The sequence below is a fragment of the Myxine glutinosa genome, chromosome 2 (genome assembly GCF_964187855.1).
Source record: "Myxine glutinosa chromosome 2, kmMyxGlut1.1, whole genome shotgun sequence".
Lineage (NCBI taxonomy): Eukaryota > Metazoa > Chordata > Myxini > Myxiniformes > Myxinidae > Myxine > Myxine glutinosa.
The window spans coordinates 215,748,819-215,766,025 of record NC_136262.1 but is presented as its reverse complement, the minus strand read 5'-3'; the positions used below and the strand labels follow the sequence as shown (position 1 = coordinate 215,766,025).

Here is a 17,207-nt window from a genome sequence, read left to right as displayed (position 1 = left end):
GTTCCAAATGAGGTCTTCCATAAATAAATACATAAGAACACTTTTTCTCGTATTGGAATTTTCATGCTGAAAATAAGAATGATGGAAAATCTTACCTTACGGGGATTCAACACAATTTGGTGGCAGAACTTAAGAACTTTAAATGCAATTATTGCACAAAGTTTTGTCCAAAGGCAATTTGATTTCGCGGTCAAAAAAAAGAATAAAAAAGCCTGAATTTGAGGAATTTCTGAACTATTTGTGTTGTCAGATTATCCATGAACATGCTCCATTGCCACAGGATTGCCTCTTCTGAAGCAGATCCGACCTTGTAAATGCATTCTGTTTTGCCATCGTCTTCCTCGTGAAGTTTGGGATTTAAACCTGAAATCACAAGATTCATAATACAGAAGCATAGCCCAGTTGAGCCAACCCAAGACCCATGTATTTGTACACACAGTTTTTTATTAGACAGAAACATTGATTCCTGGGCTCAATTTACATTGAAAGGGAGTTTAAGTGTTTGAGCTGTGTACGTACGTGTTCATTTGTGATGTCGTAAGCACTACGGGGAAAACCAAGGAGTATTTACGAGGCGCAAGTGTAATTCTTTGATATTTATGGCAGATTTGTCAAGATTATAATCCGAGAACAATATCGCTATTCATGTGGTAAATACCGTACATTTTATGAAGGTATTTTTGGATTGGCACCTTGCATCAGAAATCTTCGATATGCAGCAAATTTAAACATTCTCATCACATCTCGCCATTTAAACTTGGTGTTTGCGTTCTTAAGCAACAAACTTCAGGTAGTAAGGTTCTCATTGGCTTTTGAGCCATAAATCTTCCCTTCAGTCGTTTTCAATTGGACACTCCATTTATCTTTCTCTGGTGAAAGACAAAACAAAAAGCAAGGGAGAAACGTTATTACAATGATATATATATATATACGCGCACGCACGCACGCACACACACACACACACACACACACACACACACACACACACACACACACACACACACACACACACACACACACACACACACACACACACACACACACACACACACACACACACGTGGGCAATAACGTGCTTCATACATAAGTACATAATATAAGCTTAGTGATTATAGGCAAGCATCACCGATCTCCTGCTAAATATCAATTTAGGTTTATTACTTGCAAAACCGAAGATTTTTCAAGTATATTGGTCGGTTGCGTTTATGGTTCTGTTTGTTTGTTTGTCTGTTTGTTTGTCTTTGTTTGTCTACAAACAAACAAACTTTGTTTCTTTGTCTTTGTTTGTCTGTTTGCCTTTGTTTGCCTACAGGTCACAATTCTAAACCGATCGTCACGAAACTTCATCAAGTTGTATAGGTCGTCCCAATTGAGAAGCCTATTGTTTTTGGGGTCAAAAGGTCAACATAGCCCAAAGGTCACCAACTTTGCCAATTTTCTAAAATCCTCAATTTTCATCCGATTCACTTGAAATTTGAAGAGGACTTGCATATCTGCTCACTGAATTCAACCAAGTATATTTGAGGTCAACATAGGCCAAAAGGTCAACATAGGCCAAATTTCTAAAATCCTCAATTTTCATCCAATTGACTTGAAATTTGAAGAGGACTTGCATATCTGGTCACTGGATTCAATCACCAAGTATTTTGAGGTCAACATAGGCCAAAAGGTCAACATAGGCCAAAAGGTCAACATAGACCAAATTTCTAAAATCCTCAATTTTCATCTGATTGACTTGAAATTTGAATAGGATTTACATATCAGCAAACTGAATTCAACCACCCACTATTTTTGAGGTCAACATAGGCCAAAAGGTCAACATAGGCCAAGTTTTTAAAATCCTCAGTTTTCATCCGATTGACTTGAAAATTGAACAGCATCTGCACATTGTGTCACTAAATAGGGAAACTAATTATTTTTGAGGTCAAAAGGTCAAAGGTCAACCTTACAAAATCATCATTTTTCATCTGAAAAATCGTCACTTTTCTTCCTGTTCACCCAAGCTTTGATCAAGATTGTCAATTTTAATCTTGATGAAATGGACAATTTGCTGTATCAATGGAATTTTTTTTTCTTGGAAGTGGGGGGTGGATTTTGCAAGTATCGTGCTCCGCATGACGTCTTCTTGTTTATTTATTGTTTTTACGGACGCGTTTACTGTTTTTACATTAATTTTCATTGAGATTTTTTATTTCAATTTACAGACTTTCTATAAATTACAATTTTCAAATGCTAGATGTTGATTGAGGTTTTTAAAAATGTATGTATTTACAGTGTTTTTTAACGTAAATTTTCATTTACGGATACTTTTGGATGGTTTTGGGATTTTCCCCAGTGTACCGGCTTCGGCATCCATCAGCACGCCAAATTTCAGCTTTCTACGGCACTGGAAGGTACCGAACAATAATATCAGTAATAATAGTCAGTCATTAGAAAGAGCTATATATATATATATATACATATCTAACATGATTGATAATTTACAAGATGTTGTATTTGCCATCTTTTCCAATTGTCTTGTATTCATGTCATGTGAATGACATTCCCACTCATAAGTGGACTTATTGTTTACCCGTATTCCCCTCTGCGTCCCAGCTCTTACAAATTGTTTATACGTTTTCTTTAAATTCCCGTCATTTTTATTTCTTTTCATCCTCAATCTCATCAGAACACAAGTAATCACATTATCCATGAACTTCTGCACACACACGCACACCAGGAATGCTCAAATTATGATGAGATGGAATTATGTGAGACTCCATGTTTTTTTATTGCATGTAGTCCAACCCCATCTAATCTCCCCCCCTTACAGGATAAACTCCATGTTTTGTGTGTGAAAAATAAGCTAAAATGATGGGGTGTGGGAGGGGAGGAGAAAGGGAATACAACTACATTCTGCAGGTGATGATGAACTTGTACGAGTATGTTGATTCAAGTGATGAAAGAGTTGAAACACCATACCAAGGTTTGGTTGGTACAGAAATACTAAAAGCAGATCTAAGCTGATGATCCTCTGTCTGAAAAGGCTGATGAAAAGGTAAAATATTTGTTCAGGTATGGCTTCTTGTTAAGACAATTAGAGGTAAAATTACAGAAGCGGTAAAGAATGATAAATTGAGTTTACCTGTGCTGGAAGTGTGAGGTCAAATCTTCCCAGCATTTGTGGTAAGTCAGATCTCTACAGCTGACATTCGAGGCCCATGGTGTGGCTGTCAGGCTCAGGGAGCTTTCAAACATGAATGCCTGCGGAGGTCAAGTTTGAGATTAGCAGTTTGGGGCAGAAAAAAAAGACAATCTACATATTACGCAAACGAATGGCATTTTTTAAATTAAACACATCCTTTTCAACTTTTCCTTTATCTCCCCCTTCCCCTCCCCCAGCTTCTCTGCCATCTGTGTTCCCTGCTCTCCTCCATCTTTTTCTCTTTTTTTTCCACAATTTAATTCTTCCCTTTCTCCTGCATCCGTATTATGTGTCCGACTGCCACCCAGCTCTCCTGCTACTCTTGACATCTGTTAAAAAATAACTAAGGACTTTGGCCCTTCAACATGTATATACGTAGCATGGATTATGGGAATTCTGACCCTTCTGCTTCATGCACACTGGTCTAACGAACCTGGTCTAATGTAGAGGAGCATTGGATAATGATATGGGGAAAGTGTGATTGTGACAAACTGAAAGATATTGAATGCAGCACATAATTACTTATGGAAAGATATGGGTGCTGGGTAAATGGAATGGGAAAAGTTTTGGCTTGTGGTGAGTAGCGCAGAGAAACTGTGTGCTGCGTGGCAACCGTAACTCCGATTTTTATAAGTTTAGGATCAAAACGTGCGCAAGACTTGAACAGAAAAAGTCCTGAAGACTCAGCACGGGAAAAAACATTTCTGCAAAAATATGGCGAAAAAGGTGGAGGGGGAGGGGGGGCGAATCCGGCCTGATTAGGGTTCAGCTGACCTAACTTCACCCTCTCCACCTACCATGTTTCTCTCCTCCTCCCCTCCTCTCCTCCTCTCCTCCTCTCCTCCTCTCCTCCTCTCCTCCTCTCCTCCTCTCCTCCTCTCCTCCTCTCCTCCCCTCCTCTCCTCTCTCTCCTCTCTCTCCTTTTTTTCTTTGTTCATTCCCATCCTTATCGTGTCCAACTGTTGCCTCATGCCACTACATTACCCTTTTACCTTCTGTCTCATCACTAGTCAGGTTCACTATGTTAACAAATATAATTTCGTTCAAAATTTTGGTAGATTAGCAAACCTGTACATTTTTGGAATCTTCAGAGCATGGAGAATCTGAAAATCAATGTTGGCATTTGCACAGACACCTGCATGGCCGCCATTTTGGATTTTGAAAATGGCCGCCATAAAATACATATTTTGCGCGATCTCGGCTTCTAGTCAACCTAGAGACTTAATTAAATATGCTAATCCTATGTTTTCTGGGTCAATGAATCCAATAAAGGCCTCAAAATAGTGCTCAGGATTATAGAAAAGCAACAAACAAAGGTAATTGAAAACCATTGTCATTATATTTGTGATATAACTATTACATAATACATGATATTGCAAGTCCTTTGAAGTTATAGGTTGTTATAGGAAGTTATAGGTAGTATCAGATTGAACTATAAGTCCTATACACAGGATCTACGAGGTCTATACCGTTCAGGAATATGCTTTTACAGATCTTCATCACTGTCCTGAGTGTCATTTTCGCAAAGGTGTCTACGCAAATGTAAACATTAATTTTTGGATTCCTCATGCTCTGAATATTCCAAAAATGTATAGTTTTGCTAATCTACCAAAATTTTGAACGAAAAAACATAGTGAACCTGACTACACCCCCACATGAGCCTCAATGTTGTATGACAAATGTACTGGCAATGTGGAAAAAATAAATAATAAATAATGATTGGATCGTGACATATTCCAGGGAGTAATTTCACATGCACGAAAACTAAGCATCTATAAATAAAGCAAAACAATCTGCTTTCCATAAAAAGTATTTACTTCATGAAGATCTTCTACCTTAATACTGAGTTGGGGCAATCTCATGCAATTTTGTGGAGGTAATCAGGCCATGTTAACCTTTACAAACACTGACATTGCTGGTGTCACGGTGATGACAAAATGTCAGAGCTGTGCACGATACCAATTACAAAACTATCTGACATGAGGAAGAAGAAGACCATCCTGTTTGCATCCTCAGACGCATGGGCCTGCCAAAGCAGTTTTTCTAGCCAATTGGGCACAATCCTGGACGGGTCGCCACTCCGACACAGGATACTCCAACATGGGTCATTCATCCCAAAAAGTTGGTACTCGTTTTGCCGACCTCCGAAGGATGCCAGGCTGAGCCAACGCCACCTGGTGTTAATTCGACGGCATGACAGGGACTTAAACTCAGTACTTCTTCTGAGAAGTACCACACGTTTCTACCGATACAGTCCAGAAAACTGCTGATTTGAGGTGAGACGGATACCCTGCTCGTGGTACCTTAATGACAGGTTTAGTGCTTCTCAACAAATTCGTTAGGAAAATCCTATAAATACCTCTTAGATACCAGTTGCCAATACCTCTTAGATCCTATAAATACCTCTTAGTGATATAAGCAGTAAAATTAATCTCTTCTCTTGCTAATGCAGTTCTGAGCAGGATTTAATTAAATAAACTGGTATCATCAATTTGCCCCATTATTCTGGGTAATGGAGCATGGCGAAGGTCCTGAAGCAGTGCACCCAGAACTACCTCTCCCACCCTTACTGCAAAGGTCTTTGATATGCAGGTGGTACAGAGTTTAGCTAGGCTGCTGACCCAAAGGCCTATTCTTTATGACATGTTTTATCGTTAATGTACATAACAGACTTAGTTAGGGCACATTTTAAAACATTTTAAAATGAAACTTTGTATTTGCAATCAACATTGGGGGATGCATGAAATGTAATTGTTTTTTGGGATTTTCCCCCAGATTCTTGCCTCCGGGAATGGGGACTGAGGGTCACAGAGGTCAAAACAGAAGATTTTTTTTAAACTCAAAATTTGATATTGGGTCATTCCTGGTGAAACATTTTTTGAACCTTCAACTTTCCTGTAGGTGGGAAGCGAGTGATTTGCAATGGCGTGCCATCGACTCCGCTACAGTTTCAGTTACCTTCCTGCTATTCAATGTTAATTCTTTTGCAGTGGTCCTCAACGGTATAAAACTTAATAACAATGGCTACCTTACCATGGCTCCATCGCCCACTTTCTCAGGCTTCAGGTGACAATGTGCTCCTTGACTCCAGCTTTCAGCATCTGGTCCATGTGGTGTCATGATTGTGTGCAAGCTCGAGGCACCTGCCATAAATCCTGCACCTTTAGCATCATACCTGCCGCTCAGCAAGCCCATGAATTCGCTCATGCAGTTACCTGGACAGAGCATGTGGGTACCACAACGGGTAAACATCAGAGTTGAACTACTTACCTAACTCATGAAGATTAGGTGAATATAGGTAAAAACAGTACAAAAGGATTTTCACAGATGAGAGATGATTGAAGATAGAGGAAATAATGTGAGGTTTACAAAAGTATCATTTTTGTTTTTAAACCAGAGACACCCTACCTTTCAATATAATATTACTGAATATGAAATTACAAAAGGCTACTAAAATAAAATAGGTGTCCCAGAGGACATTCCATGGATCTTACACATTTATCAATTACAAATTAACAATGACAAACAAAAACTGGTACAACTATGCACAACAAGCATTGTGAGTATTGCACTGCAATACATGTCCCCTACCAAAGTTCAAAGTGCCATAACTTTGTCAAAAATGATCGAATATGCAAATTTATGCACGGTTGATGCTGGTTTTCAAACTTGATCTGAGGTATGCTGAGACACATGTGTGTCATGCCTCGCCTCGTTGATAAACCCGCAAGGTCGCTCCGTGGAGCGGCCTACACGTATTGCACTGTGTGAATTATATAATTACCAACTCACGGTCTGAGGTACGAGCGATTCAAGAGATATCCATTTTTATTTTTTTTTCGTTTAATTAAAGATATCTGCCAAACCACGTGCTCTATCGCAAATTCCAAAAGGACATTTTAGTAGACTGACATGCTGAACAGATCTGTGAAGTTTCCCCTCGATTGGATCAAAAATGAGGGAGGAGCTCGGTTTTAAAGATTCATGCTTAAAAACGTCATAACTCTGAAACCATGTGACACATGACGTCATGCTCGCTGACTTTTTTGTTCGTCATGGGTATGCGATTCTGCCTGCAAAGTTTGGCCTCAATCTGTTCAGCCATTGCAGAGAAAAAGGGGGTTTTCAAGTTTTCACGAAAAACAATATGGCGGCCGAACCACGTGACCTGTGACGTCATAATTACCATTAAAATATTCTACAGACCGAGTCCCCCCTACGGTGAAAATTTGACCTCAATCGGTCCTATTATTGCAGAGAAAATCTTTTTTAAAGGAAATTAAAACTTGAAATGGCACTGAGTCAAGGATCATCAGAATTATCAGAATTCCCAAAGTTCAAAGTGCCATAACTTTGTCAAAAATGATCGAAACGTCGTGAAGTTCGAACTTGATCTGTAACTTATCATGAGGAAACCATGTGCCAAGTTTGAAATCATTAGTATTAAGCGATTAGAAAAAAAAGTCCGGAAAACTATTCTTTTTCCGGTTTTCCGGAAACCGAAAAAAAAGTCCTGTTTTCCCCTCCGTCCGTGTGTCCGTCCGTCCGTCTGTCCGTGCGTGCGTGCGGGCGTGCGTGTTTGCGTGCGTGCGTGCGTAAGCGAAGGACCGCATTCGAATTTGGTGTGAGGGTGCAACCCACGTCAAAATCCAAGATGACCGCCGTCATGTATGTCTGATGCCATGTATGTCTGAACCTTGTGAGATGAATATCTTGAAAAACAAGCGTTACGCCTAGGTCCCCCGTCGGTGAAGTGATGTAAGTTGACAAAGTGGAAGACGCAGAAAACATGCTATGATATGATATTTCGCTCACAAGGTTCAGTCATACATGGAGGCGGCCATCTTGGATTTTGACGTGGCAACCCAATTTTCAATAGCGTTCTTCCTTATGCCTAGATACACCCACACACCAGATTAGAAGTTGGTACTTCGCTTATTTTTCAAGATATTCCGCTCACAAGGTTCAGACATACATGGCGGCGGCCATCTTGGATTTTGACGTGGCGACCCAATTTTCAATAGCCTTCTACCTTGTGCCAAGATACACCCAAACACCAGATTAGAAGTTGGTACTTTGCTCACAAACTTCAGACATATATATGGTGGCGGCCATCTTGGATTTTGACGTGGCGACCCAATTTTCAATAGCGTTCTTCCTGATGCCGAGATACACCCACACACCAAATTAGAAGTTGGTACTTCGCTTATTTTTCACGATATTCATCTCACAAGGTTCAGACATACATGGCATCAGACATACATGGCGGCGGCCATCTTGGATTTTGACGTGGGTTGCACCCACACATCAAATTCGAATGCGGTCCTTTGCTTATGCACGCACGCACGCCCGCACGCACGCACGCCCGCACGCACGCAAACACGCACGCACGGACGGACGGACGGAAGGACGGACGGACGGACGGACGGACGGACACACGGACACACGGACGGAGGGGAAAACCATAGTCCCCCTTTCGCTCCGCTGTGCGACGGGGGACAATAAGCGAAGTACCAACTTCTAATCTGGTGTGTGGGTGTATGTAGGCACAAGCAAGAACGCTGTTTAAAATTGGGTCGCCACGTCAAAATCCAAGATGGCCACCGCAATGTATGTCTGAACCTTGTGAGATGAATATCTTGAAAGATAAGCGAAGTACCAACTTCTAATTTGGTGTGTGGGTGTATCTCGGCATAAGGAAGAACGCTATTGTAAATTGGGTCGCCACGTCAAAATCCAAGATGGCCGCCACCATATATATGTTTGAACTTTGTGAGCGTAATATCTTGAAAAATAAGCAAAGTACCAACTTCTAATCTGGTGTTTGGGTGTATCTAGGCACAAGGAAGAACGCTATTGAAAATTGGGTCGCCACGTCAAAATCCAAGATGGCCGCCGCCATGTATGTCTGAACCTTGTGAGCGGAATATCTTGAAAAATAAGCGAAGTACCAACTTCTAATCTGGTGTGTGGGTGTATCTAGGCATAAGGACGAACGCTATTGAAAATTGGGTGGCCACGTCAAAATCCAAGATGGCCGCCTCCATGTATGTCTGAACCTTGTGAGCGAAATATCATATCATAGCATGTTTTCTGCGTCTTCCACTTTGTCAACTCACATCACTTCACCAACGGGGGACCTAGGTGTAACGCTTGTTAAATAATAAATACAATATGCAGGGAGGTGAAATTCGCTGCACGTGATGCGCAATGCACGCAGAGTAAAACGAGTGTTCATTTACATCCGTAGAATGTCTAATAAATAAAAAAGATACAAGCACACCTGACACTAGGCCTAGGCTTCAGACTTTGGCACGCTCATGAGGCTGCACCATCGAATAAACAGCTCCAGTCCATCATATTTGACGGCCTTTTTAATCGTCCTTTAATATTATCTGAAGTTAACTCTGGTATTGTTTGTTTGTTGCATAATATAGCACCCTCAGGATGCTATGAACAAAGTTCGGGTCTCTTATTTTATGTATATGTGGGGGAAGTGATGAATAATTATTTGGACTTGGTATTAGGTGAAGATGATGCTCGTTTCCAACATGGCAGTGCAAGTGAAAAACAAAAAACAAAAGAGGAGTGAATAGTAAGACTTTGTAACTTGAGAAAACTGAACTTCAAAGGAGAACTGAGCTACCCCTCCTTCTCTTTGAATCCCTCCATTCATGTTTATTCCAAAGAAGCCATGTTTACTTTACAGAAGAAATTCGCACTGAACGCCCCCCTCATCTTCCTGCTCAGGCCCTAGTTTTTAATCATTATCCATTCAGTATATAAATTATGATTTTTATTTTTATTTATTTTTATTTATACTGAATCGAAGCTCGTGAAAGAGCTGACAACCGCGAGGGAAAGACAGCACAGGGGGACCACGAGGGAAAGACAGCACAGGGGGACGACGAGGGAAAGACAGCACAGGGGGACCGGACCGCGAGGGAAAGACAGTACAGGGGGACCGCGAGGGAAAGACAGCACAGGGGGACCGCGAGGGAAAGACAGCACAGGGGGACCGCGAGGGAAAGACAGCACAGGGGGACCACGAGGGAAAGACAGTACAGGGGGACCGCGAGGGAAAGACAGCACAGGGGGACCACGAGGGAAAGACAGTACAGGGGGACCACGAGGGAAAGACAGCACAGGGGGACCACGAGGGAAAGACAGCACAGGGGGACCACGAGGGAAAGACAGTACAGGGGGACCGCGAGGGAAAGACAGCACAGGGGGACCACGAGGGAAAGACAGTACAGGGGGACCACGAGGGAAAGACAGCACAGGGGGACCACGAGGGAAAGACAGCACAGGGGGACCACGAGGGAAAGACAGCACAGGGGGACCACGAGGGAAAGACAGCACAGGGGGACCATGAGGGAAAGACAGCACAGGGGGACCATGAGGGAAAGACAGCACAGGAGGACCATGAGGGAAAGACAGCACAGGGGGACCGCGAGGGAAAGACAGCACAGGGGGACCACGAGGGAAAGACAGCACAGAGGGACCGCGAGGGAAAGACAGTACAGGGGGACCACGAGGGAAAGACAGCCCTGCGGGACCGCGAGGGAAAGACAGTACAGTGGGACCGTGAGGGAAAGACAGCACAGGGGCACCGTGAGGGAAAGACAGTACAGGGGGGTTAAAGTTTATAGCTGAGTTAATGCATCTGCTATAACCAGAATTATTTTTGGATGACCTCTCCTCCTACAGATTTAAGTTCCAGTTCCAATAAAAATGTTAACATGAAATATATTTTGTACTTCTATCATTGCATTCGCCGACAGTCTGACAGGACGGAACAGAGGTACGTGAGAGCTGTACGAGTTAGATCGTTGGCCCACTTGGAAATGGTTAGATATGCTGGTAGACATGAAGGCCCACAGTGTCGTTTGTGCAGAATAACCCACCGTCCACCAAACAGTGATGACTCCATCTACATCTCGCTGTCTGATAATATGGATCAACTTCTATCTACCCATCCCAACTCTCTCTTCCTCATATGTGGTGATTTCACCTGTCATCATGCCAGTTGGCTGGGTGTGGGTACCTCTCTCACCAGCCATGGCTCCTCAGCAAAGGACTTCTGCGACTCACTGGGACTGACACAATCTGTCAATTTCCCGACCCGGATCTCAGTCAACGGAGCATCTTCTCTTCTGGACTTGGTTATGACTAACTTCCCTGAAAATGTCAGCTGCTCTTCTTCTGCTCCAATCGCCTCATCTGATTATGTGCTTGTTAAAGTGGACATCTCTCTGACCATTCTCAGAGAGCCTCCTCAGCGTCGACGAGTCTGGCATTTCACTCAGCCCAACTGGCACGGTCTTCAAGCAACCATCAATCATCTGGACTGGTCTCCCATCTCTACCGCCTCTGACATCAACTCATCCTGGGAATTCTTCCAAAGTAAATTGCTCTCTCTCATGCACAGATTTATCCCATCTCGTCTTCAGTTGTCATACCCTTCCTCCCGTCCATGGTACACGGAATCTTGTGGTGAGGCTGTTGCCCAGAAGCAACTTGCTTTCGTCTCCTTTCGTCTCCTTTCGTCATTTCGGAAAGCAAATCCAACAGAAGGAAATCTCATTTCCTTTCACAAAGCCCGAAACAAGTGTGTGTCTACCCTCAGGAGAGCCAGGAAACAATATCTCTCCGTTCTCAAGACCGAACTCTCTTATCTGTCTCCCTCTTCCAAATCCTGGTGGCGTCTGGTCAAATCTGTTTCTGGTGTTTGTTCCCCCTCCATCCCCTCCCTCACCTCAAACGGCTACACAGCTGACTCCGCACATGAAAAAGCTGAATGCCTCAACTCAGTGTTTGCCTCTAAATCTTGTGTCCCAAACCCATCCCTCTCTGTACCCACCGTACCCAGCTGCTCCTGGACTCTGTGTCCTTTCCTCCTGACAAGGTGGAAAAGTTTCAGTCAACCCTCGACTCTGATTCTGCAACTGGACCTGACGGCATCAGCCCACGGGTCATAAAATCCTGTTCTTCCGCTCTTTCACTCCCTCTCTCTGTTCTCTTCACCCTCTCTTTTGCTCAAGGTCATCTGCCATCTGCTTGGAAATCAGCCAACATCACCGCTTTGTACAAAAAAGGTGCAAAAACAGATCCTAGCAACTGCAGACCAATCAGCCTTCTCCCAATTATCAGCAAAGTCATGGAATCCATCATTGCTTCAGATATGAAATCTTTCCTCTTCTCCAATCGCTTGATCTCTGATCATCAATTTGGTTTCAGACCTGGTCACTCTACTCTGGACATGCTGCTTCTGCTTTCTCAACAATGGATGGAGGTCCTCAATGCCAAACAGGAAATTAGAGCTGTCTCCCTTGACATATCACATGCCTTCGATAGGGTCTGGCACGCCGCTCTGCTCACCAAACTCTCCTCCTTTGGTATCCATGGAAATCTCCACGCATGGCTGGCGGACTTCCTCTCTAGTCGTAGTCAACGTGTGGCCCTGAATGGGTTTCTCTCATCTCTTCTTCCTGTTCAGGCTGGAGTTCCCCAAGGCAGTGTTCTGGGCCCTGTGCTTTTTCTGGTCTTCATCAATGATCTCTCTGACTCTCTTGTAAATCCTCTCTATCTCTTTGCTGACGACTCTATTCTTTGTCGCTCCATTCCTCATCCCTCAGATCGACAGTCTGCAGCCTCCTCACTCTCTGCAGACCTGGACAAAATGACAGACTGGGCAAACAAGTGGAACATGTCTTTCAATCCTGACAAATCTCACACTCTTACGATGTCTCTCCAAAAAGACCGACTGGACAACCCTCCCATCCACTTTCTGAATAATCCTCTCCAAGAAGTTCTGTCACTCAAGCTTTTGGGTCTCACTATCTGCCATGATCTTTCCTGGGAAAACCACATTTCAAGTCTGGCCTCCAAAGCCAGTCGCCGACTGGGCATCCTCCATCGTGCGAAGTCCTTCCTTCGCACACCTGAGCTCCTCACCACATACAAGGGTTTCATCCGCAGCTCAATGGAATACTGCTCTCTCCTCTGGGCTGGTGCTCCTGCCTCACACCTAGCTCGTCTTCCCGCTGTTGAAACCAAAGCGTTCCGAATCATTGGAATCTCCCGCGATGAAGCTAACTCCAAGGGTCTTTCACTCACTCACCGCAGGGAGGTTGGTGGTCTTGCCGTCTTCTACCGACTCCTCTCTGGCCTTGCCCCCCCAGCTCTCTCTGGGCTCTGTTCCCCAAATATTCCTACAGGTCGCACAAGATCTGCCTGCAACCCTCTTATGGTTAAACTGCCAAAATCAAGACTCTCTGCTCACCTTCACTCCTTCAATACCTCTTTTCTCCCGCCTCTGGAACAAACTCCCTCACTCTCTTCAATCCCACTCCACCCTCCAGGACTTTAAAACAGCTGTTCACCACCATCTCTTATCTTCCCCCATCCAAAATCTTGATCTTTTCTACCCCCGCTAATTTCACCCCAAATCCACTTTTTTGAAATACCAACTTCTGTCCTGGAAGTCCTTGGTGTCCTTGTGTTTTATACTTCTCCCACCCCCCCTCCCTTCCCATGCCTCCTCCCCCCAAGCCCTCTCCCTCCCACACATCTCCCTGCTCTCAAATGTTGTGTTTGTGTGCTTCCCCTTCTCTCCCCATCTTGTCTTCCGCTCCCTCTTTTTATATATTTTGTTTGTCTGGTTCATTTGTTTGTGAAATAAATGTTAGCTCTTTCACGAGCCTCGATTCAGTATACAAAAAAAAACAAAAAAAAAACAATTTACTGACAGATTGAATCATTTAAAAACAGTCAATACATTATTTGTTTGGATATATTAAACATACAAATATAGATTGTCTAACATTTTGTTTATTTCTTATGCCGAAAAATACAGTTTGCCTGTAATATCTAACGCAATAATTTTAGAATAGAAATGGATCTTATTTATGTTAGAGTCAAAAGTATGGGTTTCAAAGAGGATGAAAATTTTGAAAAAGAGAAGTGTTGTATGAAGATGTAAGATGAAAAGGAGAAATGCTGTGTTACGATGGAAATATGGAGGACGAAAGGTGTGTTCAGCAACAGCCCAGCGAGGAGGAAAAATGACAAAGTCAGCGATGGAGGTTCCTGGATAGGCAGATTTGGCACACAGTACTGTGAAGATGGAGGGGTCCTGGAAGAGGGGGCATTGAGAGACAACAGGGAAGCCATGTATTAAATGATGTGGGGGGGGGGGGGATAGGATGAGGGAGGGGGTGGGCACAAAACTCCACAGAAGAAATTCGGTTTATTGAGGAATTAGAAAAGAGAGAGGAGATGAATTGCATTTCAGATGCGGATACACACTTTGTAACAAAATTAAGAATATATACACAAAGAATTAAGTTAAGCACCCCCCCGTTTTTTTACAACCTCGCACATTACAAGTTTGTTGTCGTCAAAACAGTGTAATATACCCATGATATTGCTATATTTTCTGGAGAAGTGATATTATGGTCACATAAAAACATAACAATCATGCCGTTTTCAATATTTTATTCTGAATAATTTAAGGTGAAATTTTTTGGGAATTTTAGGCATATTTTCACCTCAATTTAAGTATGGAGCTATAGGTCCATCACGGACAGTGTGGATGACGTTTATGTTTTCTAACGTACAGTCATTGTTCTGAGAAGACCTCTAGCGATCTTTGCGTCAATAACGTGTGTAGGACCCACGTGATCGGATGGAGCAAGGTGCTGTGACAACCATCCCCTGGCCTGCGTACAGTCCTGACCTGAACCCCCTCGAGCACGTTTGGGACATGTTGGGACGACAAATTGCGAAGATGGTCCCTCCAATAGCCAATCTGGATGAATTGGAACGTGCATTACATCGGGAATGGACCAACCTGCCACAGCAACGCATACGACGGCTTACAGGGTCTATGAGACGTAGGGTTGAGTCAGTGATCCGATCACGTGGGTCCTACACACGTTATTGACGCAAAGATCGCTAGAGGTCTTCTCAGAACAATGACTGTACGTTAGAAAACATAAACGTCATCCACACTGTCCGTGATGGACCTATAGCTCCATACTTAAATTGAGGTGAAAATATGCCTAAAATTCCCAAAAAATTTCACCTTAAATTATTCAGAATAAAATATTGAAAACGGCATGATTGTTATGTTTTTATGTGACCATAATATCACTTCTCCAGAAAATATAGCAATATCATGGGTATATTACACTGTTTTGACGACAACAAACTTGTAATGTGCGAGGTTGTAAAAAAACGGGGGGGTGCTTAACTTAATTCTTTGTGTATATGTATATATACATACACAGAGTGGTCCAGAAACCCCGGGCACATTTTGAAGAACGATACCTGCAACAAACAACTAAGTTTATTATTGTTCTTTGGTGCAAAGCAAAACATGATTACCCGTAAATGGATGTGACCGATTCAACACGCAGTGGCATCACATGATACGCAACAGCGTGAGGTGCATCACGTGATATGGATCGGGATGAGCTTCGCTCACTGTGCTGCATGCGTTTGTCTTTGCATTATGTCAGTTCATTGTGAATTAGATGCCCTAATATGATGGAGGATATTGTGACACAGAATATTCTCGATGTACGCTTGTGTTCTGCATCTGGAAATTCGGCTGAAGTTCACATACAACTTGTCAAAGAATGTGGCACCGACGCAATTGACAGAAGAACCATTAGCAGAATAAACAAGCAGTTTGATGAAACCGGCAGCATTCTTCCAAAACTGTCATCAGGAAGGCCTCGTACTGTTCGAACTGAGGAAAGCAGAGCGGTCATTCAACAACAACTCGACAGTAACACACCATTATCAACTCGTCGTTTATCAAACGTCACCAACATAAGCCGATCATTGATTTGAAGAATACTAAAATACCTTAATGCGAAACCATACATACCCAGATTAATTCACCAACTATCTGAGGATGATTTTGACAGGCACGTTGAGGCATGTGAGACATTGCTTGGGTTAATGGACATGGACAATGATTTGCAGAACAGGATCTTGTGGTCAGATGAATCCAAGTTTACTTTATCTGGTTCTGTGAATCGTCATAACAGTGTGATATGGGCAGGAGACAACCCACGATTTCCTGTTGAGCACAACGTCCAGTATCAAGCGAGTGTGTCCGGTCTGGGCAGGCATTTCTTCTGGAGGAATTGTTGGACCAATATTTTTCGAAGAAAATGTGAATGCTGCAAATTACCTTCTAATGTTGGATCAGCATGTATTTCCACTCAATGATGGCCAAATGTGGTTCATGCATGACGGTGCGCCTGCTCATTATGCTGCCAGTGTACACCAAGCCCTTGATTTCAACTTTACAGACAAATGGATTGCCCGTCTTGTGATTTAACAACACCCTGTGATTTCTTCCTTTGGGGTTTCCTCAAACACAAAGTGTATTCAAGGAATCCTACGACCCTTAGAGACTTCAAACAATTCATCCGTAATGAGACTGCTGCCTTAACGACTGAAACATACAGAACTGTGTGTCCGAGTGTGTCAGAGTGCAGTTTGAAGATTTGAACTGATCTGTTTCATTTTTATTAGACTGATTAGACTGTTTAACGAGTAATCAAGATTTGTTTTGCACCAAAGAACAATAATAAACATACTTGTTTGTTGCAGGTATCATTCTTCAAAATGTGCCCAGGGTTTCTGGACCACCCTGTGTGTATATATATATATATATATATATATATATATATATATATATATATATATATATATATATCTTCCTTATGTTATTTGAAAGAAATATGAATGGGCAGATGAAAGCAGGATAGAGTTAGACAGAATGTGATGTTTTTGCAGTTCTACAGATCACAAAGTCAAAATCAGATGGGTACGTATATAAACAATCTTAAGTTGTTACAATGTTACCAGATAGAAATAGGAAGGACAAGGAGCATAAAAGATCTCCATAGGCCAGCACCTTAAACCACTAGAGGAAAGAAAACATTCTTCTTGAAATGTCTCAACATTCACATCACTAACTATCTATTCTATAACATCAGCT

General features: G+C 42.6%; 1 protein-coding gene across 1 annotated transcript in view; it reads right to left on the bottom strand.

Moving 5' to 3' along the window:
• Positions 1-424: 424 nt before the first annotated feature.
• HGD (homogentisate 1,2-dioxygenase) overlaps positions 425-17,207 on the bottom strand; it is a 62,938-nt gene continuing 46,155 nt past the window's right edge. Inside the window, exons 12-15 of the mRNA XM_068106302.2 lie at positions 14,195-14,321; positions 6,218-6,399; positions 3,125-3,243; positions 425-869 (exon numbers count right to left, since the gene is read on the bottom strand). Coding sequence (XP_067962403.2) covers positions 860-869; positions 3,125-3,243; positions 6,218-6,399; positions 14,195-14,321 — 438 coding nt within the window. The 3' untranslated portion in view covers positions 425-859. The remainder of the gene's footprint in view (positions 870-3,124; positions 3,244-6,217; positions 6,400-14,194; positions 14,322-17,207) is intronic.